The 25,077-nt window shown below is 50.2% G+C and overlaps 1 protein-coding gene across 1 annotated transcript in view; it reads right to left on the bottom strand.

Moving 5' to 3' along the window:
* Positions 1-272: 272 nt before the first annotated feature.
* GRIP2 (glutamate receptor interacting protein 2) overlaps positions 273-25,077 on the bottom strand; it is a 67,154-nt gene continuing 42,349 nt past the window's right edge. Inside the window, exons 17-24 of the mRNA XM_007461577.1 lie at positions 15,643-15,787; positions 13,364-13,503; positions 12,554-12,733; positions 11,369-11,543; positions 9,658-9,763; positions 7,458-7,601; positions 3,718-3,864; positions 273-431 (exon numbers count right to left, since the gene is read on the bottom strand). Coding sequence (XP_007461639.1) covers positions 273-431; positions 3,718-3,864; positions 7,458-7,601; positions 9,658-9,763; positions 11,369-11,543; positions 12,554-12,733; positions 13,364-13,503; positions 15,643-15,787 — 1,196 coding nt within the window. The remainder of the gene's footprint in view (positions 432-3,717; positions 3,865-7,457; positions 7,602-9,657; positions 9,764-11,368; positions 11,544-12,553; positions 12,734-13,363; positions 13,504-15,642; positions 15,788-25,077) is intronic.

Below are 25,077 nucleotides of genomic sequence, written 5' to 3'. Positions count from 1 at the left end.
GAGGTACCTGGGGCAGCCCCTGTACTCCCAGCTGAGCAGCCTGCCTTGATCCCTACTGGGCAGGCCCCGCACTGGGCATCTTGGAGGCCCAACTGGAGAAAGACCTCGATATCTCCGCAACTGGGCCCAGCCCCCTGTTGCCACAGACGTGGAGAAGAGTCCGGTCAGAGCCTCTTGGACGAGTGGTCAGATGGACGAGTGGGCGGCCACGTCAGCCTGGCTGCAGGTGTGGGCGCCAGGATCTTCCAAGGTGTCCAGACCACGTGCTGACTTCACAGCATCCGTGGGCCTCTGGGGCCTGGTGCTCGTGGGGCCTGGCTGCTCTGGGCCAGCGGGTTGCGGCTGATGACCAGCTCCACGACATCGCCCGCCTCGGCCAGGAGCGGCACCGTCAGGCAGCAGTCAAGGTCCCGCGTGTGAATGTGGTTGACCTGCACGTGCACAGCCATGGGGCAGATGGCGTCAGCTCAGCCTGCACTGAAGTGGGTGAGAATTTCCTCAAATACAGACCCTGCCCCGCCCAGACACAGGGTGAATCTGAACACTAACACAGAGGAAGGCACTCTCATTTCAGTCTTTCAACCCTTCCATGCATCCTTCACCCTCCAGCACCTGCATGTCTCCATTTTTTGTCTCATCTGAAAAATCTTATTTATTTATTTATTTTTTGCAGTACACGAGCCTCTCAGTGTTGTGGCCTCTCCCGTTGCGGAGCACAGGCTCCGCACGCGCAGGCTCAGTGGCCATGGCTCACGGGCCCAGCCGCTCCGCGGCATGTGGGATCTTCCCGGACCGGGGTAGGAACCCGTGTCCCCTGCATCGGCAGGCGGACTCTCAACCACTGCGCCGCCAGGGAAGCCCCTTATTTATTTATTAAATGTTTTTTTATTGTGGTAAAAGTCACATAATATAAAACATACTATTTTAACCATATTTAACTGTACAGTTCAGTGGCACTAAGTACATTCACATTGTTATGCAACTCTCACCGTCATCCATCTCCTGAATTTTTCACCTTCCTAAACTGAAACTCTGTTGCCATTAAACACTAACTAACTCCGAAATCCCCCCCCAACCACTGGCCCCTGGCATCTACCAGTGTACTATCTGACTATATGAATTTGGCTATTCTAGGTACCTCATATAAGTGGAGTCAAACAGTATTTGTCTGCACCTCATGTATACTGGAATGCATTTTTAAGATTAACTTACTATATGTCCTGCAAACAGATTGGACCTTTTTTTTCCCCCACGCTATACAGTAGGCCCTCACCAGTCATCTACTTTATATATAGTAGTGTACATACATCAATCCCAATCTCCCAATCCATCCCACCCCCCCTCCCCACTTGGTGTCCATATGTTTGTTTTATACATCTGTGTCTCTATTTCTGTTTTGCAAATAGGTTCATTTCTACCTTTTTTCTAAATTCCACATATACGTGTTAATATACGATATTTGTTTTTTCCTTTCTGACTTACTTCACTCTATATGACAGTCTCTAGGAATAAACCTACTAAGGAGGCAAAAGACCTGTACTCAGAAAACTATAAGACACTGATGAAAGAAATCAAAGACAACACAAACAGATGGAGAGATATACCATGTTCTTGGATTGGAAGAGTCAATATTGTGAAAATGACTATACTACCCAAAGCAATCTACAGATTCAATGCAACCCCTATCAAATTACCAAGCTCATTTTTCACAGAATTAGAACAAAAAATTTTACAACTTGTATGGAAACACAAAAGACCACAAATAGCCAAAGCAATCTTGAGAAAGAAAATGGAGCTGAAGGAATCAGGCTCCCTGACTTCAGACTATACTACAAAGCTACAATAATCAAGACAGTCTGGTACTGGCACAAAAACAGAAATATAGATCAATGGAACAGGATAGAAAGCCCAGAGATAAACCCATGCACCTATGGTCAACTAATCTATGACAAAGGGGGCAAGAATATACAATGGAGAAAAGACAGCCTCTCCAATAAGTGGTGCTGGGAAAATTGGACAGCTACATGTAAAAGAATGAAATTAGAACACTCCCTAATACCATACACAAAAATAAACTCCAAATGGATTAAGGACCAAATGTAAGGCTGGACACTATAAAACTCTTAGACGAAAGCATAGGCAGCACACTCTTTGACATAAATCACAGGAAGGTCTTTTTTGATTCACCTCCTAATGAAAATAAAAACAAAAACAAATGGGACCTAATGAAACTTAAAAGCTTTTGCACAGCAAAGGAAACCATAAACAAGACGGAAAGACAACCCTCAGATTGGGAGAAAATATTTGCAAATGAATCAACGGACAAAGGATTAATCTCCAAAATATATAAACAGCTCATGCAGCTCAATATGAGAAAAACAAACAACCCAATCCAAAAATGGGCAGAAGACCTAAATCGACATTTCTCCAAAGACAACATACAGATGGCCAAGAAGCACATGAAAAGCTGCTCAACATCACTAATTATTAGAGAAATGCAAATCAAAACTACAATGAGGTACCACCTCACACCAGTCAGAATGGGCATCATCAGAAAATCTACAAACAACAAATGCTGGAGAGGGTGTGGAGGAAAGGGAACCCTCTTGCACTGTTGGTGGGAATGTAAATTGACGCAGCCACTATGGAGAACAGTATGGAGGTTCCTTAAAAAACTACAAAGAGAACTACCGTATGACCCAGCAATCCCACTACTGGGCATATATCCAGAGAAAACCATAATTCAAAAAGACATGCACCCCAATGTTTATTGCAGCACTATTTACAATAGCCAGGTCATATTCCATTGTACATATATACAATGGAATATTACTCAGCCATAAAAAGGAACGAAATTGTGCCATTTGCAGAGACGTGGATGGACCTAGAGACTGTCTCCATTTTCTAACATCACAAGCAGACCACACGCTGAGCCTCCTGCCTAGAATGTGGGGCATGGGAAAGGGTGTGCCAGGGATGCCCCACAGCTTCTATCTGCCCACTCACATTTCCCAGGCTCCCTTGCTGTTAGTGAGATAACATGACTTAGTTGCCATGGAGTCCGAGGCATTTACTAAAGGGTGGAGCCTCCACCAATCCAGGTGGAGCAAGGCCCACACTGGCCCACAGTGGACATATCATATAAGTGATAAATAAATGTTCATGTGTATTAAACCACTGAGATTTGGGACTGTTTGTTCCTGCAGCATAACCTAGCCTAATCTCACCAATACAACTGTGTTGTCATTCCCTTCTTTCAGATGAGAAACCTGGGGCTCAGGGCTTCCCTGGTGGTGCAGTGGTTAAGAATCCGCCTGCCAATGCAGGGGACACGGGTTTGAGCCCTGGTCCGGGAAGATCTCACATGCCATGGAGCAGCTAAGCCCATGCGCCACAACTACTGAGCCTGCACTCTAGAGCCCGCGAGCCACAACTACTGAAGCCCACGCACCACAACGAAGAGTAGCCCCAGCTCACCACAACTAGAGAAGACCCATGCACAGCAACAAAGACTCAACACAGCCAAAAACAAATAAATAAATTAATTAAATAAATCTATAAAAAATAAAGGATTATTTTTTTAAAAAAAGAAACCTGGGGCTCAGAGAGGGGAGGCAACCTGCTCAAGGCCACTCAGCCAAGGTAGAAGTCGGGCTTTCTCCCCACTATGGGGCTAGGAAAGGCCACTCCGTCGATAGTGCCACCACCCAGCATTACCTGGAGGACCCTGTCAAAGGGCCGGAGACCCCCACGTTGAGCTGGCCCATCAGGGCGCACAGTGTGGACATAGACGCCTTTCTCCAGGAGGCCATCTGAGACACTAAAACCAAAGTCACTCCGTACAGGGTCCTTGTGCAGTGTCACCTGGGAACAGGAGGAGACCTCTGGAGCCCCGATCTTTCCCCCTAGCCTCCCACAGCTGCCTAAGCCCCTTGGTCTGGCATCTGATGCCTCCAGGACCCAGCCCTAGCCCACCTGGCTGCTCTTTCACATGTGTTACTGCCTCGGCATCGTGCCCAAGCCTTGGCTTCGGGAGCACCCCCTCCCCCCACCTCCGCTGACCCTCCATCTACAGCACTCAGTCACAGTGGAAGCTGTAGGAAAAGGAGTTCCTTTCAGTTCTTTTTCAATCTTCCTGCTTCCATTCCAGGAGAAAGTCTCAGTGGGGTGGACATGTGTTTTCACCACCCTTTGACACTTCCCATCTCCCCGTCCACCAAAGAGCTGGCTTCAGGCTCAGAGCCTTCTGAAGGTTATAATGGGCCGAGAGGTCTTTTTTCTCTTCTGTGTTTTGTTTTCCTAGACAGTAGCCTATAGATGGCAAAAATGCTGGCCTCTCATTTAAGGTACTGATATGCATGCACACACACACACATATATATATATACACACACACATATAGAAGCCTTTATATTATACATGCACACGATAACTTAAGTGGGGCAAAAGTGAATCTACTTAAAGAAAAGTATCACACGTGTGTGTGTGTGTGGTGTGTGTGTGTGGTGTGTGTGTGTGGTGTGTGTGTGTGTGTGGGGTGTGTGTGGTGTGTGTGTGTTGTGTGTGTGTGGTGTGTGTGTGTGTGGTGTGTGTGTGGTGTGTGTGTGTGGTGTGTGTGTGGTGTGTGTGTGTGGTGTTTGTGTGTGTGTGGTGTGTGTGTGGTGTTTGTGTGTGTGGTGTGTGTGTGCGGTGTGTGTGCGGTGTGTGTGGTGTGTGCGGTGTGTGTGTGCGGTGTGTGTGTGTGTGGTGTGTGTGTGTGGTGTGTGTGTGGGGTGTGTGGTGTGTGTGTGTGGCGTGTGTGTGGTGTGTGTGTGAGGTGTGTGTGTGTGGTGTGTGGGGGGGGTGTGTGGTGTGTGTGTGTGGCGTGTGTGTGGTGTGTGTGTGAGGTGTGTGTGTGTGGTGTGTGGGGGGGGTGTGTGGTGTGTGTGTGTGGCGTGTGTGTGGTGTGTGTGTGAGGTGTGTGTGTGTGGTGTGTGGGGGGGGTGTGTGGTGTGTGTGTGTGGCGTGTGTGTGGTGTGTGTGTGAGGTGTGTGTGTGTGGTGTGTGGGGGGGGTGTGTGGTGTGTGTGTGTGGCGTGTGTGTGGTGTGTGTGTGAGGTGTGTGTGTGTGGTGTGTGGGGGGGGTGTGTGGTGTGTGTGTGTGGCGTGTGTGTGGTGTGTGTGTGAGGTGTGTGTGTGTGGTGTGTGGGGGGGGTGTGTGGTGTGTGTGTGTGGCGTGTGTGTGGTGTGTGTGTGAGGTGTGTGTGTGTGGTGTGTGGGGGGGGTGTGTGGTGTGTGTGTGTGGCGTGTGTGTGGTGTGTGTGTGAGGTGTGTGTGTGTGGTGTGTGGGGGGGGTGTGTGGTGTGTGTGTGTGGCGTGTGTGTGGTGTGTGTGTGAGGTGTGTGTGTGTGGTGTGTGGGGGGGGTGTGTGGTGTGTGTGTGTGGCGTGTGTGTGGTGTGTGTGTGAGGTGTGTGTGTGTGGTGTGTGGGGGGGGTGTGTGGTGTGTGTGTGTGGCGTGTGTGTGGTGTGTGTGTGAGGTGTGTGTGTGTGGTGTGTGGGGGGGGTGTGTGGTGTGTGTGTGTGGCGTGTGTGTGGTGTGTGTGTGAGGTGTGTGTGTGTGGTGTGTGGGGGGGGTGTGTGGTGTGTGTGTGTGGCGTGTGTGTGGTGTGTGTGTGAGGTGTGTGTGTGTGGTGTGTGGGGGGGGTGTGTGGTGTGTGTGTGTGGCGTGTGTGTGGTGTGTGTGTGAGGTGTGTGTGTGTGGTGTGTGGGGGGGGTGTGTGGTGTGTGTGTGTGGCGTGTGTGTGGTGTGTGTGTGAGGTGTGTGTGTGTGGTGTGTGGGGGGGGTGTGTGGTGTGTGTGTGTGGCGTGTGTGTGGTGTGTGTGTGAGGTGTGTGTGTGTGGTGTGTGGGGGGGGTGTGTGGTGTGTGTGTGTGGCGTGTGTGTGGTGTGTGTGTGAGGTGTGTGTGTGTGGTGTGTGGGGGGGGTGTGTGGTGTGTGTGTGTGGCGTGTGTGTGGTGTGTGTGTGAGGTGTGTGTGTGTGGTGTGTGGGGGGGGTGTGTGGTGTGTGTGTGTGGCGTGTGTGTGGTGTGTGTGTGAGGTGTGTGTGTGTGGTGTGTGGGGGGGGTGTGTGGTGTGTGTGTGTGGCGTGTGTGTGGTGTGTGTGTGAGGTGTGTGTGTGTGGTGTGTGGGGGGGGTGTGTGGTGTGTGTGTGTGGCGTGTGTGTGGTGTGTGTGTGAGGTGTGTGTGTGTGGTGTGTGGGGGGGGTGTGTGGTGTGTGTGTGTGGCGTGTGTGTGGTGTGTGTGTGAGGTGTGTGTGTGTGGTGTGTGGGGGGGGTGTGTGGTGTGTGTGTGTGGCGTGTGTGTGGTGTGTGTGTGAGGTGTGTGTGTGTGGTGTGTGGGGGGGGTGTGTGGTGTGTGTGTGTGGCGTGTGTGTGGTGTGTGTGTGAGGTGTGTGTGTGTGGTGTGTGGGGGGGGTGTGTGGTGTGTGTGTGTGGCGTGTGTGTGGTGTGTGTGTGAGGTGTGTGTGTGTGGTGTGTGGGGGGGGTGTGTGGTGTGTGTGTGTGGCGTGTGTGTGGTGTGTGTGTGAGGTGTGTGTGTGTGGTGTGTGGGGGGGGTGTGTGGTGTGTGTGTGTGGCGTGTGTGTGGTGTGTGTGTGAGGTGTGTGTGTGTGGTGTGTGGGGGGGGTGTGTGGTGTGTGTGTGTGGCGTGTGTGTGGTGTGTGTGTGAGGTGTGTGTGTGTGGTGTGTGGGGGGGGTGTGTGGTGTGTGTGTGTGGCGTGTGTGTGGTGTGTGTGTGAGGTGTGTGTGTGTGGTGTGTGGGGGGGGTGTGTGGTGTGTGTGTGTGGCGTGTGTGTGGTGTGTGTGTGAGGTGTGTGTGTGTGGTGTGTGGGGGGGGTGTGTGGTGTGTGTGTGTGGCGTGTGTGTGGTGTGTGTGTGAGGTGTGTGTGTGTGGTGTGTGGGGGGGGTGTGTGGTGTGTGTGTGTGGCGTGTGTGTGGTGTGTGTGTGAGGTGTGTGTGTGTGGTGTGTGGGGGGGGTGTGTGGTGTGTGTGTGTGGCGTGTGTGTGGTGTGTGTGTGAGGTGTGTGTGTGTGGTGTGTGGGGGGGGTGTGTGGTGTGTGTGTGTGGCGTGTGTGTGGTGTGTGTGTGAGGTGTGTGTGTGTGGTGTGTGGGGGGGGTGTGTGGTGTGTGTGTGTGGCGTGTGTGTGGTGTGTGTGTGGGTGGTGTGTGGTGTGTGTGTGGGGTGTGTGGGGTGTGTGTGTGGTGTGTGTGTGGTGTGTGTGTGTGTGGTGTGTGTGTGTGTGTGTGTGTGTGTGTCACCCAAATGGCAGGAGTTCTGGAAAACTCTACCTTCTATAAACTCTGTGTTTTATTGGTGGAGGAGAATGAAGCCCAGAGAAGGGGGGGCCCATCTGGAGCTATGGCGAATACCCACGGCATCAGGACATGCATCCAGGCCTCCTGTGCTCCCCCAGCACCCACCTTGTGCATCTCCAAGGGTGTCGGCAGCAGCACCTCCTGCATTTCTTCTGGGGAAGCTCGTATCTCCTGGTTCCTCCTCCAGGGCCGGAGGCCAGGCCTGCCCTCGAGGGCTACGTTCTGCACGGTGCCTGTCATGATGGATGCCTGTAGGGACACAGCTCTTCACTCAGATGCTTCCTGCTCTGTGTGCGGTCAACATCTATGGACACCTACTGTGTGCCAGCCTTCAAGGTCACAATGGTGAACAGAATAGATGAGGTCCCTGCCCTCCTAGGGCTCTCAGCCCAATGATGAGCAATCAGAATAATAATCATTGGCACCGAATTATTAGCACTTATACTGCATTGGACTCAGTTCCAAGCGCTTGACACACAGAACTCATTTTATGCTCTACAATATTATGAGCCAGGCAAGTAACATTCCCCCCGCTCATTTTACAGAAGAGGAAACAGGCTTAGAAAGATTAAGATTTGAACTCAGAGTCTGGCTCCAGTGTCGAGGGTCTTAACCACTCTGCTAACTTGCTAGTCACAAAAATAAAGAAGATGAAATTACACATGGCAGTAAATGTCACAGAGGCCAGGGTACACAGAATGTGAGAGGCTGGAACAGTGAAACTCGTCAGTATGAGGGATTGGGAAAGCTTCCAGAGGCGAGATCTGAAAGATGAGCAAGAAATGGGGAGGAAGGAGAGTCCCCGGCAGGAAGAGGAAACAGCATGTGCAAAACCCCAGCAATGGACAGATGTGGACGGAGGCCCTGCATTTGAGAGGGTGCAGAGGATGGGGCTGGGAGGGCAGAGGCTTAACCCTGCAGCACGTCCTCAGTGGCAGTTCTGGGGCCCCAGGGCAGTGGCTGGTGCCACGGAATGGGGGGAAGACGCAGTTAGGGGCGAGCGGGACTGTCAGTGGCCAGCTAGAACAGGGGCAGGTGACATGGTGTGGAGAGCAGTGACACAGGACGCCTGGGAAGAGAGACAGACAGACTGAGAGACAGGCGGGGCGGGGGGGGGGGGCGGGGGGGGCGGGGGGGAGCCGCAGCTGGACCGGGACCCCCGGCTGCAGCGGGAGCGACGCGCCGGCCTCCCGGTGGGGGTGGAGCCCCGCCGCGGCCCCAGGTAACGCCCGGCCTGGACCCTGCGCCTTGCGCCCCAGGCGCGGGGCCAGAGAGACGGAGCGATAGGGGGCGGCCGCGGGCTGGCAGTGTAGCACAGGGACATCCAGCGAGGCCGCTGCCTGCGTCCGCAGGGCCGGAGCTCGCTGTCCCGGGGGGGGGGAGATCCATGGTGTAGCCCCAGAGGACAGTATTAGGAATTGAATAGACCATAAAAACAACTTAAACCCTGTGGGAGGCAGGTACGTGCTTACAGGTAAATTCCTATCTTTAAACGCACGATGTTAGGGAGCAAGAAAGACTGAAGACTAAGGAGTTAAGAAACCAGGAAAAGTATCAGGATTTAAACACAAATAAAGTAGAAGGAAGGAAATTTCGACGCTAGACATACAAAAGAGTAAGACAGGAAACAATGAAACATGAGACATAGTTAACAAAAACAAAACTTGGTTCTTTGATGAGCCTAGTAACTGGCAAGGCTGATAGAGAAAAAAAAAGACTCAACTAATAATTTTAGGAACGAAAATAGGGCAAAAGCACAGATAAACAGAGTGTAAATTACTGCTCTCAGAATATGAAGGAGCTTCAGAACTGACCCAGTGAGATCCTCCCTAGGTGTCCCCAGGCAGCCTTTTCCATCGTGGGCAAGGCTGACCTCACAGAAAGCCGCATTCACCTCTCGGCCTCTCATGTCCCATGCTGTTACTGATGTTCACATCCACAAGCTTCCACTGGGCATGCTAACGACATGCACACACACACACCAAAACTGCCCTTATGCATCCAAATGTGCACACTGACACACGTGTTCTGACAATACTCAGCATTGTGCATGCATGAGCGTGCTCACCTGCATGCACACACACATTTTATGCCAAACATGCTCACATGTGCACACACCCCAATTAACGTGCCACACCACGGTGCTCAGTCACACTTGCGCACGGGTCCATCCACAGTCTGTATGCACGTGAAGGCACCTTTACACAGAGGGTGCCAGGAGAGTACCCTTGTACGTGTTACACAAGAGCACAATGCCATCAACGTGCCGCCTCCCACGGGGGCCTGGGGGGTGGGCAGGGCGTACCTCCAGCTCCCTCAGCAGCTCCGACTGACCACATGACTCCAGGTCTTCAAGGGCTTCCCCGAACATGCGCCAGAAGCCCTCCTCGCAGGCGGGGCCGGGGGCGGGGCTGTAACGTAGGAACCAGAGAGTGTCAGCTCCTGGCGGGTGGGCTGGGGCCTGAGGAGTCTTCCGGGCCCTGGGGCCCTGCGCTGGGCTCAAGGGGCCATTGGGTGGGCGGGCAGGCAGGAAGGCAGGCATCCTCGGTGGCAGTGTCGGGGGCCCGGGGTGGTAGTTGGTGACACGGAATGGGGGGAAGACGCAGTTGGGGCAACCAGGACTGTCGATGGCCAGCTAGAACAGGGGCAGATGAGACGGGGTGGAGAGCGGTGACACAGGACGCCTGGGAAGAGAGACAGACAGACGGATGGACGGACAGACAGACAGGAGATCCATGGTACAGCCCCAGAGGACAACCCCAGGCCCCACCCAGACACAAGGCATTGCAGGACAGTGACAGGGACAGAGCTGGAGCTGGCAAGGACACAGATGGATGGAGACGATGGAGTATTAGGGCTGGGGAAAGGGCTGCGCCACCCTATAACTTCCATCACAGGAGGTATGGCCCGTTATCAGCTCTAAAATCGGGTCTCATCAGAATGGTAACATGCCATGTTTTCACGCTTCACCGTTTACAAAGCCCTTTGCCATCTATAAAGCCCTGGACGTTATCAAGTGTGCTGTGGTGTGCAAAGCACTCTCTCTCACGAAGGCACGCAGGCATTCCTCTCAAAGGGAGCGGCCAGGACAGTGATGCAAATTAGGTGCCTCCTTCCCTTCCCATTTCAGAGATGAGAAGACTGAGACTGAAGGCCATCTGCTCCATTCAACTCAGTTCTACAAACGTTTTGAGCCAGGCCGTCTCCTGAGCACAGGGCTATGGAGGGGAATAGGGTGAAGGCCCTGTTCTTAAGGATGAGGGTCCCTCATGGAGCGCGTGTGAGCAGCTACTGGATGCCTGGCTGAGCTCGGGATGCCAAGCAGAAGACACAACAGCCAGGTGATTAACAGGTAGAGACCACCAGTGCTGCCAGGAGGCTCACGCGAGCAGCTGTGGGTACCAGCAGAGGGAGGGAGGATCAGGGAAGCCTCCCAGAGGCAGGTCTAAAGGATGAGTAGGCATCGGCCAGGAGAGGGGAGGGGACAGCATTCTAGGCAGAAGGAACTGCCCGACCAAAGCAGAGCCGTGGGAAGCTGGTGGCTGAGGCCGCACGAGGACCAGCATTTCTCCACCGGGTGTGCTCCCCGCAGGAGCATCTGAATTCACCACAGAAACCACCACGTCCCCAGCCCAGGGCTGACGCTCGTGACCATGACCCGAGGGCCCCTGCAGGAGGCCATCACCATCTGGGCCAAGTCGGGAGGGTGTGGGTTCGAGCCCTCAGTGTCTGGGAACAGCTGATCATCAGGTGTTTGGAGGGCCGGCCGGCCAGGCTGCCTCTCCAGCCTCACACCTTTGCCCCTGCTGCGCCCTCCGGCCAGCGTGCCCTTCCCCCGCCTCGGTCTTCTGAGATGGCTCTGCTCCACACTTCCTCTCCCCTCCCAGGAGGTGCCCTCCTGAGGCCAGACAAGACTTGCCCATCGCCCCCATCGCCTTGGCACAGGGACCGGCTCCCCGCACCCGTCCTGGCCAACAGGGCGAGCCGGTGTCCCCTGTGGAGTCCCCACCACAGACCTAGCTGGTGGCCCCCAGTCATCTTCCTCTTCCTCCTCGGGGAAGCTCTCGTCGGCAGGGGCTGGGGTGTAGCTTGTCCTCCGGGGCTCGGTGGGTGGGGGACTGCTTCTCAGCCGGCTGCACCGCCACTCCTGGGGGGTCACGCCCCGGGCTGCCGCCTGTGGAGTGCAGGAACCTGGCAGGTGGACAGAGCGGGCGCCTATATCCTCTCTGTGCCCTTAGCTTGCCCTCCTTCCTGCCCCATCTCTAGCTGTGCTGGGTGGCCCAGGAGAGATCTTTGCCCTCTCTGGGCCTGCCTGACTACCCAGAGTCCCCTGAGGACCCCTGCCACCTGGACCCCTACCCCAGAACCCCCTGGATCTCCTCATCAACAGCAGACTTAATGCTGAGGCTCCAGGATCCTGTCCCAGCTCCACGGGGCTCGGCTTGGCTGACCCCTGCCTGAGAGGGAGGTCCACTGTGTTAACCATCCCCTTCTCGCTGCCACGGGGAGCTCTGAATGTCTTGCCCCAGGGGGTAATGCTGAGAGATGCTGACCCACTTCTGGAGATGGAGAAGCTGACACTGAGATCGGGCAGATATCCAGTGAGTGAGAACCAGGGCCGAGGGCCACCTGAGACTACCTAGAGGCCTCACTCCACTACTCCCTGAGCTGGGCCTTGGGGAGTCCCTGTGGTTCTGGGTCCCAGAGGCCAGAAGGCCAGCCACCAGATTCAGATGCCCCCAAGGGCACCCATGGGTCTCAACACACATGGGCAGGGGAGCTTGTGTCCTTGGGGGCGCCCTGGGGGTGTCCACCCAAGAGGGTCTCATAGGATGGGGTGGGAGGGGGCTTTCTGCCTTCCTGCCTTCAATGGGATGCAATCAACACTGAGCACTTGTTGTATGCTGGCCGTCGGGCTGGGAACGAAGGAGGCAGAAGTAAGACCGCTTGGTCCCAGGCCTCGTGGGGGTGATCTGAATGGGCAGCTGCAGTGCTGTGCAGCCCGGGAAGGCCTGCAGTTCACACTCTCAGGAGTGAGGGGCCCTCAGAATGGCTAATGGGGCCCAATCAGTTCTGCCTTCAGAAGGTGTCCCTAAAGGATGGGGCCAGCAGAAGGGGAGCAAGAAGGGTTAGGTGGAGGGAACAGCCCCTACAAAGGCCCACGGAGAACACAGTGCTTGTCCAGGGGCCCGAGGTGTTACCTGGGCCCCCAAAGCCACCCTCAGTGGCCAAGCTGCCCCAGGACTCCACTGCGCTGTCCACACTGGGCACAGTGGACGAGGATCGGGCTGCCAGCAGGCCGCCTTTCAGCGCCTCTGGCGGGTCCTCATCCGCATCGCTGGCTTCGCTGAGGCTGCCTGATTTGCGGGGTAGGAGGGGGCCTGGGAGGAAAAGTGGGTGTCAGTGCCACTGGCTTCTGACCTTGGAGACAGAGGTGCTCAACCAGCCTCAGTTTCCCCACTTTGGCCTGGTTTGGGAACTCACAGGCCCTGGGCTCCCTGAGCCTCCTGCTAGGCAAGCTGACAGGTGAGATGGGAGGCACGCCAATAGGCAAACCCGTTTCAGAGATGTGAAAGCTGAGGCTCAGAAAGGCTGCACAGCATGCCCAAGGTCACATGGTGAGCAACAGTGGAGCCCAGATTAGAAGGAAGGCTTTAAAGCTCAGGTTCCATCCACTCCCTACCAAAGCATGGGGGACAGATTCAGGGGAAACAGAGGAATGTATGAGTGACGGCCACAAGGCAAAACAAGCAGGCACCTCAAGAGGCAGGAGGTGATGAAGAGCATGGTTCAGGCCCAGAGGGCCCCACACTGGCTGTATGACCTCAGGCCCATGGCTCCCATCACTCTGAGCCTTGTTTCCTCTGTCTCCACTGTCCCAGGTACCCTCCCACCTCCACGGGGTGAGCAACGATTCAGTGAGGTCGGGCCTCACAAAGCTTGGCACAGAGGCTGAGGGATCTCTCTTCCTAAATGGGCTGGATGGCGCCCAGGTGTGGGGTGAGGCTCACGGTCTAGCTGCTTCTTGATCTTCAGGGTGACGGTCTCACCAGCCACCTGCAAGAGGTGGATGGCCTCACTCAGTGGCCGGCCCTTGAGGCTAACACTGTTGATGGCCAGGATACGGTCCCCAACGTGGATAGCGCCAGTCCTGGGGAGGGGGCACAGGGTAGAGGATGGGCGTTAGGGCCTTGAAGTGGGGGTCTGCCCTGGGGGAACTCAGGAACCCCAAAGCACAAGCCTGACTGACCCCAGTTAAACCCACCTGGGGTGGGGGGGAAAGCAAGTGTGATTGTATTAACAGAAGTATGAAGTCTAGCATCTGGGAGGGGATTTTCCTGCTCGAGTCTAAAAGTTAAGTTCTGGAACCAGTGTCCAGCATGAGTTTTGAGGATGGTTTGAATGCCACATACTAGCTGACAACTACTATGTGGTCTTAGGCCAGTTCCTTAACTTCCCTGAGTCTCAGTTCTTTCATCTGTAAAGTAAGGGTGATAATATGTATTTTATCAAATGATAATTGAAGGATGGATGGGTGGAATGAATTCACGTTTCCCTCCAGCTGAAGTCCATGTGTAGCCTTTCCCTCTCCCTGGATCTCAGTTTCCCCACCTAGAGAATGAGCCTAAGCCCCAGGGTCCAGCTGACTTCACAGAGGGCTATGCGGTGGTGGGGGGGATGAAAAGGCCAAGCAGTAGCAGTGTACTAGCCCCATGGTTTTCTACCTAGATAGTATTAGAATTACCTAAGGAGCTTTTTAAAAAGTGCGGATGCCTGGCCCCTCCCCTTGACCAATGAAATCGTACCTCTGGGAGCAGGGCCAGGTAAGGTAATTCTGAGGAGCAGCTAGGGCTGAGGGTGGGGATGGGGGTTGCAGCAGGTGCTGAGAATGCACCTGACCTGGGTGGGGGAGAAGGAAGCAGAGGACTGGAGTGGGGGGTCTTAAACTCTAAATGTAGATTTTGCCCCCAGGTGGGAGCTCATGGAGGGTCAAGCCCCTCCACGCCCAGCATTGCCCAGCAAGCTCGCCGAGGGCCTAGGGGAGTGACTGAGTCAGAATATGGTGGATTTGTGGGGAAGGCCAGAGCTGTGCCATCCAGTACGATGGCCACCAGCCACGTGAGGCTACTGGGCTTCTGAATTGTGGCTGGCCTGAAAGGAGACATGCTGGAGGTGTAAAATACACACCAGATTCTGAAGACATAATATAAAAGAAGAATGTAAAATACTTTGTTAATTATTTTTATATTGATTACATGTTGAAATAATAAGTACATATTTAAGATCTAAAAAATTTTTTACTTTTCTAATGTGGCTGCTAAAAAGTTTATAAATAAATTTGTGGTTCACAGTATACTTTAGTTAGACAGCGCTGACCTGGATCAGCCAGGCAAAGGCAGACAGGTTGTCTACTGTGCCCTGTAGGGCTGGTGCACAGTAGGTACTCAGAAAATGCCAGACTGGATGAAGACATTTGAGGTCAGAACCGGTCCCACTGGCCTCTGCAGTCTGCTGGACACCCAGCAGGGGGCGATCCAGGAGCACAGACGCCAACAGGTTGACGCCTCAGCCCCAGAATCCCTCCCATCCTCCTGCACCACCCCACCATGGTTTCGCCCCTTGTGCTGTGTCCTCCTCCAAGGGGCCATTCTGCCCGCCAGGCTGGGCAAGGCTTCCCTTTTACAGAAAGCTCTTCTCAGTGCCTGGAGCTCACTGCAAACCTGTCCAGAGAAAGGCTGTCTCACCCACACTGGGGTTGCCTCCCTGTGACCCTCGTGGGGACCAGTTCCACTTCTGGGCCCAGATCCACCTGCTTCCCCCTCCAAACTGGACAGCCTGGACACCCCTCTTCTCACATCTCTCCCTTCTGCCACAATTTCAGGGAAACTTTCTAGGGGAAAGGATAGCAGGGACCCCTGCCTCAATGCCTCAAGAGAGGTGCCAGGCTGTGCTGGGACCCAGGTACCAGGGACATGGCCCCTGTACTATGAAGGCACACAGCAGGTGCTCCAAAAAGACTCACATGCTGACTTTCCAGAAATGGGGTGATCTCCAGGTTTGGGGGAGCAGAGGGATGAGCATACATTTATCCAGCAGTTACCTGAAGTCAGGAGGTCTGCCAGGGGCTGGCCCGCATCTGAGGAACTGAGGCGCAGAGAGGGATGGGACAGGCCCCAGGTCACCCAGGCCATCGATGTTGGAACAAAGGTAAGATCCAGTTTGGCTGATCCCAAAGCCCAGCTCCTGCCCCATGGGCTCACCTGTGAGTCCCCACAGAGCCCCGGCTCACCTCTCAGCCAAGCCACGCTTGGTGAGTCCCGAGATGACAATGGGATCGAAAGGCTCCTCTGTCCCTGAGATGGTGATGCCCAGGGGACCCCCGTAGCGTTTCAACTCCACCGTGTAGCTGATGGCACCCGTGGTCTCCTGTTCATCTGCGGGGGGGTAAGCATCAGGGCTGGGGGACACCCATCAGGGGTAGGCCATAGGAATGGGCACTCCCAGAGCCCTGCCAAGCTTTAATGCACTTACACTCATCATACTCATCCATTAATTCACCCACTCCCTCAGCCATTAATTCACCGATTTACACAGACACTAATACACCGATTCCCTAGGCCACTAATACACCCATTCCCTCAGCCATTAGTTCAACCATTCCCTCACATTTAATTCAGCCATTCCCTCAGCCATTAATTCACCTATATCCCTCTGCCAGTAATACACCCATTGCCTGAGCTATTAGTTCACCCATTCCATTATGCCAATAATACACGCATTCCGTCACCCATTAATTCATTCATTTCCTAAGCCACTAACAAATGCATTCCCTCAGCCATTTAATATACCCATTCCCTCAGCCAATAGTTCACTTTCCTTCATGCCATTAATACACCCATTCCCTTAGCCTTAATACACATTCTCTCAGCCATTACTTCATCTATTTCTTCACCATTAAGCCTCCATTTCCTCTTACATTAAATCACTGATTCCCTCATCCAACAATACACCCACATTCCCTCAGCCATTAATATACCCATTCCCTTATGCCATGAATTCACCCATTCCCTTAGCCATTAATTCACCCATTCCCTCAGCCAATAATTCACCCATTTTATAAACCATTAACATACCCATGCCCTCAGGCATTAATTTACCCATCCCCTCATCCATTAATTGACCCATTCCCCGCATACCATTAATACATGCACTCCCTCAGCCATTAAATCACCTAATCCCTCAGCTATTAACACACTCATTCCTTCATGCCATTGATTCACTCATTCACTCACCTATTACGGTTTTTTTTTTTGTTTGTTTGTTTTTTGTTTTTTGCGGTACGCGGGCCTCTCACTGTTGTGGTCTCTCCCGTTGCGGAGCACAGGCTCCGGACGCGCAGGCTCAGCGGCCATGGCTCACGGGCCCAGCCGCTCCGCGGCACGTGGGATCTTCCCGGACCGGGGCACGAACCCGTGTCCGCTGCATGGGCAGGCGGACTCTCAACCACTGCGCCACCAGGGAAGCCCTCACTCACCTATTAATACACACATTTCCACATCCATTACTTCACACACTCTCTCCCATTAATTCACCTATTTCCTCGGCCATTAATACACCCATTTCCTCATACTGTTAATTCACCCATTTCCCTCAGCTCTAATACACATATTGCATAGCCATTAATTCACCCCTTCCCTCAGCCATTAATTCATCCATTCCTACAGGCATCAATACACCCATTCCCATGCCATTAATACAACCATTCCCTTGGCAACAAATACACCTGTTCCCTAAGCCATTAATTCACCCATTTCCTCAATCATTAGTTCACTCATTCACTGATGCTAATAACGCATCCAATCCCAAAGGCACTATCATACCCATTACCACAGCCATTAGTTCACCCATTCCTTCATGGATTTAATACACCAATTCCCTCAGCCATTAATTCATCCATTCCCTCAGCTATTGATTCTCCATTCCCTCAGCCATCAATTCACCCATTCCATCACCCATTAATTCCCCCATTCCCCCAGCCATTAATTTACTCATTTCGTCAGCCATTAATTCACCCATCAACCAGGCATAATACACTAATTCCCTCATGGCATTAATACACCCATTCCCTCAACGATTAGTTCACACATTCATTCATGCCATTAAAAGAACCATTCCCTCAGTCATTCATTCAGTCATTCACTCTGCAATTAATTCACCTCTTCCCTCAGCCACCAATACAATTCCCTCAGCCATTAATACAACTCCCTCATGCTGTTAACACCCATTCCCTCACCAATTAGTTGACCCATTCATTCATTCATGCCATTAACAGACCATTCCCTCTGCCATTAACATACCCACTCCCTCAGCCATACTTAATCCACTCCCTCTGCTATTATTTCACCAGTTACTTCAGCCATTAATTTACCCAATTTAATCAGGCATTAATTCACCTACTCCCACAGCCATGAACACACCCATTCCCTTTTCCTTTAATATATCCATTTCCTCATGCCATTAATTCACCTCTTCCCTCAGCCATTAATTCACCTCTTCCCTCAGCCATTAATTCACCCATTCCCCAGCCATTAATTCACCCATTCCCTCAGTCATTAATACACACATTGCCTCATGCCATCATTTCACCCATTCCCTCGGCCATTCATTCAGCCATTCCCCGAGCCATCAATTCACCTATTTCCTCAGCCATTAATTCACCATTCCCTCAGCCTTTAGTTCACCCTTTCTTTCATGCCATTAATACACACATTCACTCAGCCTTCTTAATTCATCCATTGCCTCAGCTATTAATTCACCCTTTCCCCCAGCCATTAATTCACTCATTCCCTCAGCCAGTATTTCAAACATTCTGTCAGCCATTATTTCAGGCTTTCCCTCAGCCATTAAGTCACATTCCTTCAGCCACTAAAACACCCATTCTCTCAGCCATTACTTCACCCATTCCCTCAACGATTTTTTTTCAAAGCACTTTACTTTTATTAAACTCACATAACCCTCATAACAACTTTAGATACAGGTGACATTTTAACCTTCATTTTGCAGATGAAGAAACTGAAACACTGAGGTAAGTTGTTCACAGTCACAACTTAGTAAATGGTGCAGTTACAAGCAATCTGGCTCTAGATTCTGTGCTCTGAAATAGAAGACTCTTGCCTCTCTAGAATATATGTAATCTGGGAGCTCTTACATTAGGTGAAAATTTCAACTTATGTCATTATTGGGGTAAAATTGAGGTTTTGGGGTTTTTTTTGTTTTTTTTAAAGTTTCTAAGGATCAGATTTATCAAAGCTGCATTGAATATCTACTGATATCCATTGTTCCTGTTCTTACAGAGACAAAAAAGCAACTGTCCCCTGGGATACAGAGCCAGGAACAGCAGTGAGAAGACACCTAACCAAACAAACAAACACAAATCAGCAGAGTAACATAAGAAAACTGCTAGGTCCAGCCCTGCCTAACAGCCTCATTAGTGCCTCTACCTAAATATGTCTTATTTTCACTAATAACTTAGAAAATATCTGGTCAGATAGAATGGCTTGCCTTTCAGAGCAGTAAATAGGTATATCTACCAATTATATATACTGGGAGAAACAAAAACATTTCCAAACACATCACTTTTGAAAATCTCAACAGTGATATTCCCTTGTCAAATAGAAACAATCTAATATTCATTTCTTCTATTGTTTTTTCATGGAAAGGCACTTTGTTTTTTAAAAAATTTATTTATTTTTGGCTGCGTTTGGTCTTCACTGCTGCGTGCGGGCTTTCTCCAGTTGTGGTGAGCGGGGGCTACTCTTTGTTGCAGTGCACGGGCTTCTCACTGCAGCGACTTCTCTTGCTGCGGAGCACAGACTCTAGGCGCGTGGGCTTCAGTAGTTGTGGCATGCAGACTCAGTAGTTGTGGCTCGCAGGCTCTAGAGCTCAGGCTCAGTAGTTGTGGTGCACAGGCTTAGTTGCTCTGCAGCATGTGGGATCTTCCCGGACCAGGGCTCGAACCCGTGTCCCCCGAATTGGCAGGCGGATTCTTAGCCACTGTGCCACCAGGGAAGCCTGGAAAGGCACTTTATTTTAAATATAGCAGTGTGTACATGTCAATCCCAAACTCCCAATCCCTTCCTGCCCACCATCCCCCTTGGTAACCATAATTTCGTTCTCTTAAGTCTGTCAGTCCGTTTCTCTTTTGTAAATAAGTTTATTTGTATCTTTTTTTGTATTCTGCATATAAGCAATATCATATGATATTTGTTTTTCTCCGCCTGACTTACTTCACTTAGTATAATATTCTCCAGGTCCATCCATGTTGCTGCAAGTGGCTTTATGTCATTCTTTTTAATAGCTGAGAAATATTCCATTGTATATATGTACATCTTCTTTATCCATTCTTCTGCTGATGGACATTTAGGTTGCTTCTATGTCTTGGCTATTGTAAACAGTGCTACAATGAACATTGGGGTGTATGTATCCTTTCGAACCATGTTTTTCACTGGATATATGCCAAAAAGTGGGATTGCTGGATCGTATGGTAGCTCTATTTTTAGTTTTTTTTTTTCTTTTTTCTTTTTTTTTGCGGTATGCGGGCCTCTCTCACTGTTGTGGCCTCTCCCGTTGCGGAGCACAGGCTCCGAACGCTCAGGCTCAGCGGCCATGGCTCACCGGCCTAGCCGCTCCACGGCATGTGGGATCTTCCTGGACCGGGGCGCGAACCCGTATCCCCCGCATCGGCAGGCGGAGTCTCAACTACTGTGCCACCAGGGAAGCCCTATTTTTAGTTTCTTTAAGGAACCTCCATACTGTTCTCCATATTGGCTGCACCAATTTACATTCCCACCAACAGTGTAGCAGTGTTCCCTTTTCTCCACACCCTCTCCAGTATTTATTGTTTGCAGATATTTTAGTGATGGCCATTCTGACTGGTGTGAGGTGATACCTCTTTGTAGTTTTGATTTGCATTTCTCTAACAATTAGAGACCTCGAGCATCCCTTCATGTGCCTGTTGGCCATCTGTATGTCTTCTTTGGAGAAATGTCTCTTTAGGTCTTCCACCCATTTTTTGATTGGGTTGTTTGTTTTTTTGATATTGAACTACATGAGCTGTTTGTAAATTTTAGAGATTAATCCTTTGTCAGTCGCATTGTTAGCAAATATTTTCTCCCATTCTCTGGGTTGTCTTTTTGTTCTGTTTATAGTTTCCTTTGCTGTGCAAAACTTTTCAGTTTAATTAGGTCCCGTTTGTTTTTGTTTTTACCTCCATTACTCTGGGAGATGGATCGAAAAAGATACTGCTGCAATTTATGTCAGAGTGTTCCACCTATGTTTTCCTCTAAGAGTTTTCTGGTATCGGTCTTACATTTAGGTCTTTAATCCATTCTGAGTTCTTCTTGTGTATGGTGTTAAAGAACGTTCTAATTCCATTTTTGCACATGTCGCAGTCCAGTGTTTCCACCACCATTTATTGAAGAGATTTTGTCTTTCCTCCATTTCATAGTCTTGCCTCTTTTGTCGTAGATAATTGACCATAGGTACCGTGGGTTTATTTCTGGGCTTTTTATCCTGTTCCCTAAACGATTAATTCACCTATTCCCTCAGCCATTAATACACCAAGTTCCTCATCCCAATACATCCACTGCCTCAGCCATTAGTTCACCCATTCTCTCGTGCCATTAATGAACCATTCCCTAATGGGTCACCAATTCCCCCATGCTATTAATATGATTCCCTGAGCCATCAATTCATCTATTCCCTCAGCCATTAATACACCCATTAATTCACCCCTTCCCTCAGCCATTAATTCACTCATTCCCACAGCCACCTATACCCATTCCCCCAGCCATTAATGATTCCATTTCCTCAGCCTTTAATGATTCCATTTACTCCACCACTAAAACACCATTACCTCAGCCATTAATTCACCCATTCCGCCAGCCATTAACTCAGCCATTCCCTCAGCCATCAACTCACCCATTCCCTCAGCCATTAACTTTCCTATTCCCTCAGCCATTAATACACCAATTCCCTCATGAAATTGTTATATCCAACTGTCAGCCATTAGTTCACCCATTCATTCATGCCATTAATAGACCCATTCCCTCTGCCATTAATGCACCCATTCCCTTAGGCATTAATTCACCCCTTCCCTCAGCCATATTTCAAACACTGTCTCAGGCATTAATATAGCCATTCCCTCTTCCTTTAATATATCCATTAGCTCATGTCATTAATACATCCATTTCCTCATGCCATTAATTCACCCATTCTCTCAGCCCTAATACACACATTCCCTCAGCCATTAATTCACCCATGTCACCAACTATTGATTCACTATATCCCTAAGCCATTAATTCACCCATTCCGTCAGCCATTGGTTAACCTTCCCTCTGTTATTATAACACCCGTTCCCTCAGCCATTAATTCAGCCATTCCAACAGCCATTGATTCACCTTTTCCCTAAGCTACTGATTGAGCCATTCCCTCAGCCATTATTTCAAACATTCCCTCAGGCATTAATTCAGCCATTCCCTCAAGTATTAACACACCTATTCCCTCAGTCATTAGTTCACCCATTCATTCAGGAAATTAACAAACCCATTCCCTTAGCCATGAAAAACCCATCCCCTCAGCCATGAAAAACCCATTCCCTCAGCCATAGTTCACCCATCCCCTTTGCCATTAGTTCACCCATTCCCTTAGCCATGAAAAACCCATCCCCTCAGCCATGAAAAACCCATCCCCTCAGCCATTAATACACCCATTCCTTCATCCATTAGTTCACCCTGTCCTTCATGCCATTAATACACCCATATCGTCAACCTTTAATTCATCCATTCAGTCAGGCATTAATTGACCCATTCCTTCAGCCATTATGCCATTAATTCATTCATTCCCTCAGCCATTAATTCACCCATTCCATCAGCCACTAATTCACCCATTCCCTCATGACATTGATACACCTATTGCTCGGCCATCGTTCATTTATTCCCTCAAAAACTAATACATGCATTTCCTCAGCCACTAATTCACCCATTCCCTGTCCATTAATTCACCACACCTCTCAGCCATTAATTCATCCATTCCTTCACCCATTAATATATCCATTGCCTCATGCCATTGAAATATCCATTTCCTCAGCCATTAATTCATCTATTCCCTAACCCATTAATACACCCATTCTGCCATCCATTAATTCACCCATCCCTCAGCCATTAATTCAGGCAATCCCTTAGCCATTAATTCAGCCAGTCCCTCAGCCATGAATTCACCCACTCCTGTGCCATTAATTCACACATTCCCACAGCCATTAAAACACCCATTCCCTCAGCCATTATAGTTCACCCCTTCATTCAGCGATTTTTTCACACATTCCCTCAGCTATTACTTTAACCATTCCCTCAGCCATTAATTCAGCCATTCCCTCATCCATTAATACACCCATTCCTTACACGTTTAAATCACCAATTCCCTCAGCCACTGACTGTCCCATTCTTTTAGCCATTACTCAACCATTCCCTCAGCCATTAATTCTGCCATTCCCTGAGCCTTTTTTTTTTTTTTGCGGTATGCGGGCCTCTCACTGTTGTGGCCTCTCCCGTCGCGGAGCACAGGCTCCGGACGCGCAGGCTCAGCGGCCATGGCTCACGGGCCTAGCCGCTCCGCGGCATGTGGGATCTTCCCAGACCGGGGCACGAATCCGTGTCCCCTGCATCATCAGGCGGACCCCCAACCACTGTGCCACCAGGGAAGCCCTCCCTGAGCCTTTGAAACACCAGTTGCTGCAACCATTAATACATACATTCCCCTTCCATTAATTCACCCATTCCCTCAGCTGTTAATTCAGGCATTCCCTCACACACGAATTCATCCAGTCCCTCCGCCATTAATTCACCCATTTCTTGAGTCATTAATTCATCTAAACCCCCAGCCATTAATACACTAATTTGCCCATGCCTAATACACCCATCCCGTTAGTGAGTAGTTCACGCATTCCCTCAGCCATTAATTCAAGCACTTCCTCAGCCACTAATACCTCCATTCCCATAGCCATTAAATCACCAATTCCCTCAACATTAATTGATCCCTTCCCACAGCCATTAATTCAGCCATTCCCTCACCCATTAATACACCCATTCCCTCATGACACTGATACAACCATGCCATTGATCAGTGATGATCAATGGCATGGGTGTATCATTGATCAATCAGCCATTGATCACTTAATCCCTCAACCACTGATACATGCATTCCCTCAGTCATTAATTCAACTATTCAATCGACCACTAATTCACCCATTCCCTCATCCACTAACTCACCCATGCCTTCAGCCATTACTTCAATTATTCCCTCAGCCCCTAATTCAGCTTTCCCTCAGCCTTTGATACACCAATTCCCTCAGCTAATTAATACACACATTCCCACATCCATTAATTCACCCATGCCTGGATTCACTAATTCACCCTTTCACTCAGCCATTAATTCAGCCAACCCCTCAACCATTAATTCACCATTCCCTCACCTATTTCCTCAGCCATTATATACTCATTCCCTCAGCCATTAGTTAATACATTCCCTCATCCATTACTTCACATATTCCCTCAGCCAATAAATAATTCACCCATTTCCTAAGCCATTAACTCACCTATACCTTCAACCATTAATAAACCAATTTCTACAGGTCTAATACATCCATTCCCTCAGCCATTTATTCACCCCTTCCCACAGCCATTAATACACCCATTCCCTCATGCCATTACTTCACCTGTTAATTCAGAGATTATTTCACCCATTTCCTCAGCTATTTACTCACCCCTTCCCTCAGCCATTAATACACCCATTCCATCCGAATTTAAATCACCAATTCGTTTAGCTATCATTATACTCATTCCCTCAGCCACTGATTCTCCCTTCCCTCTAACCATTACTCAACCATTCCCTCAGCCTTTGAAACACCAGTTCCCGCAACTGTTAATACACATACACATATCCCCCCAACCATTAATTTACCCATTCCCTCAGACATTAATTCAGACATTCCCAGAAGCCAATAATTCAGCCAATCCTGAATCCATTAATTCAGCCATTCCCTCAGCCATTAATCCACTTATACCCTCAACCATTAATTCACCTATACCCTCAGCCATTTTTACACCAATTTCTCAGGCCTAATACACACATCCCCTCATGATTATTTCACACATTCTCTCAGCCATTGATACACCCTTTCCTTTGTCCATTAATATACCCATTCCCTCATGCCATTAATACACCCATTCCCTCAGTCATTAATTCATCTATTCCGTCAGCCATTACACATTTCCTCATGCCATTAATTCGCCAGTCCTCTCAGCCATTAATTCACCCATTCCCTCAGCCACTAATACACCTATTCTCTCAGCGATTAATTCCCCCATTCCATCAGCCATTGATACACCCATTCCTTCATCAATTAATATACCTATCCCTCATGCCATTAATACACCCATACCCTCAGGCATTAAATCATCTATTCCCTCAGTCATTAATACACACATTTCCTCATGCCATTAATTTACCTATTCCCTCAGCCCTATACACACATTCCCTCACCCTTTAATTCACCCATTCCCTCTCCATTAATTCATCCATTCCAGCACACATTAATATACCCATTGCCTCATGCCATTAATACACCCATCCTCTCAGCCATTAATTCACCCTTTCCCTTAGCCATTAA

The sequence above is a fragment of the Lipotes vexillifer genome, unplaced genomic scaffold, assembly GCF_000442215.2.
Source record: "Lipotes vexillifer unplaced genomic scaffold, Lipotes_vexillifer_v1.1 scaffold889, whole genome shotgun sequence".
Lineage (NCBI taxonomy): Eukaryota > Metazoa > Chordata > Mammalia > Artiodactyla > Lipotidae > Lipotes > Lipotes vexillifer.
Note: the sequence above shows the minus strand (reverse complement) of the source record. Positions and strands in the feature narration are given on the sequence as shown.